At 36.2% G+C, this 2,199-nt stretch overlaps 1 protein-coding gene across 1 annotated transcript; it reads right to left on the bottom strand.

Annotated features, from left to right (window-relative positions):
- Positions 1-258: 258 nt before the first annotated feature.
- On the bottom strand, positions 259-2,023 carry LOC106515908 (cystatin). The gene is made up of 3 exons (XM_014005967.1): positions 1,002-2,023; positions 727-837; positions 259-568 (listed from the first exon to the last, which is right to left on the bottom strand). The coding sequence occupies exons 1-3, from the start codon at positions 1,200-1,202 to the stop codon at positions 494-496; spliced, it is 387 nt and encodes a 128-aa protein (XP_013861421.1). The 5' UTR covers positions 1,203-2,023; the 3' UTR covers positions 259-493.
- Between the last annotated feature and the right edge of the window lie 176 nt (positions 2,024-2,199).

Here is a 2,199-nt window from a genome sequence, read left to right as displayed (position 1 = left end):
ACAGCCTAAACAGGTCTGAGAAGCAAAAGGAAACAAACAGAATGAACATGGAGTTTTAAATAAACTTTATTTAAATGTTCAAGTTTTAACAGGTAACATACAACAAAGTGAATTAATATTTATTTTTATTTTACAAGATTGTTTTTGTCTGATCCTGATTTATTACCAAGTCTTTTGGCCAAAGTAAGGTAACAATTCTTCTGACAAAACAGCCTAAACAGGTCTGAGAAGCAAAAGGAAACAAACAGAATGAACATGGAGTTTTAAATAAACTTTATTTAAATGTTCAAGTTTTAACAGGTATTSGACTCTCAAAACCTTCTTTGATGCTTTATTTTGTGCCTAATAAATAATGATGTAAATGTAGATCTCTGCTTTAGATACTCAAATGTCAGTAACATCAAGAAGAATTACAAATCTTAAGACTTTTGCAACTCACAAAGAAGAATAAATCTTGGTTTTATTCTGAATGAAGGTTGTTCTGCAGACGGTGTCAGTCTATGCAGCTGGATCCCATCAGGGWCAAATTGTTGTCCCATGACCACACGGTAAAAGAGCAGGTGTAAAACTGAAAAGCAACGTTAGAAATATACTTACTAATAAGGTGACATTCTTAATTTTTAAGACAAAAATAACCTAAGATCATGATCTGAAGTTTAAGTTAAATCTGTCACATTTTATCTTTAGTTTAAAAAAAGATTTTTAATTATTTAAAAAGTGAATTACTTCAGCCTCAGGTTGGTTTCTGATGATGGGACAGTCTTCACCGATGGCGTCCTTTAAGCAGATGGTCTTCCCCAATACCAGCATCATCATGTATTTTAATCCTCTAACTACCTGTAAAGAGAAATAAATGACAAGTTTAATGTTAAAAACAGAAACATTACAGCAGTGAACTCTAAAACAGGTAATAGCAGTAAGTAAAGTGTTAGTTAGCTTTAACAAAATGCAGTGCTTTGACCCTGAAGGCAAAATTAACTATAATTCAAAACAGAACTGACCTGAACCTGAGCCTTGACCACTTCTGACAGAGCATAATAGTAACGGTGTTGAGTCTTTGCATTGTATTGCWCGACAGCAAAGTCCACAGCCGCTTGAAATCCTGGATCATTGGGATCTATTGAGTTTACTCCACCTGGTACTTGACCCAAACCGACAGCCAAGAGGGYGGCCAAAAAGGTCAAAGCGATCTTCCACATCATGGTTCTGTAGGAGCAGCAACAGATGTAGAAGAGTTAATTCAGCCTCTCTGTTCCCTGGCTTTTATGAGCAGTCTGCCCAGTTTAACCATGAGGCAGAGACAATCAGCAGGCCAAATTCTAATCAGGTGTAATAGTTCTGATAACGTCAGGTCAGGGATCTCAAACTCACATTTTACTGAAAATTACAACTTATCAGAAAGAAATCTGGTGTTTGACAGTAAAAAAAACCACTTATTTTAGAATAAACCCCACAAATGTCTTAAATGTCAACTTATTTTGTCAAATTATAATTTAGAATTAAAAGGTCAAAGCTAATATTTTTTTAAAAACAAATGTGATGACATGTCATATTCTAAGGTCACACTATCCCTTCAGTGATAAACATTTCTTATTTTGTTGCAAGRTTATTATAACAGTTATCTAACCATAACTGGAGCTGCAACCTTGACATTCTAAAAAGTTTTTAAACCTAGTATTTGTTAAGAATAGGTGTTTAAATCCACAAAACTCATGTGAAATTTAACCATATTCCTTGTTATATATTTGTAAATAAACTCACTGGCCACTTTATCAGGTACACCTTACTAGTACCAGGTTGGACCCTCTTTTCCCTTCAGAACCACCTTAATCCGTCATGGCATAGATTCACCAAGGTACTGGAAACATTCCTCAGAGAGTCTGGTCCATATTGACATGATAGCATCACACAGTTGCTGCAGATGTGTCGGCTGTACATTCATGATGAGAATCTCCCGTTCCACCACATCCCAAAGGTGCTCTGTTGGAGTGAGATCTGGTGACTGTGGAGGCCATTCAAGTACAATGAACTCATTGTTGTGTTCAAGAAACTGGTCTGAGATGATTCCAGCTTTATGACATGGATCATTATCCTGCTGGAAGTAGTCATCAGAAGATGGTACACTGTGGTCATAAAGGGATGGACATGGTCAGAAGATGGTACACTGTGGTCATAAAGGGATGGACATGGTCAGACGAT

This window comes from Austrofundulus limnaeus, unplaced genomic scaffold (genome assembly GCF_001266775.1).
Source record: "Austrofundulus limnaeus strain Quisiro unplaced genomic scaffold, Austrofundulus_limnaeus-1.0 Scaffold33, whole genome shotgun sequence".
NCBI classification, from domain to species: domain Eukaryota; kingdom Metazoa; phylum Chordata; class Actinopteri; order Cyprinodontiformes; family Rivulidae; genus Austrofundulus; species Austrofundulus limnaeus.
Note: the sequence above shows the minus strand (reverse complement) of the source record. Positions and strands in the feature narration are given on the sequence as shown.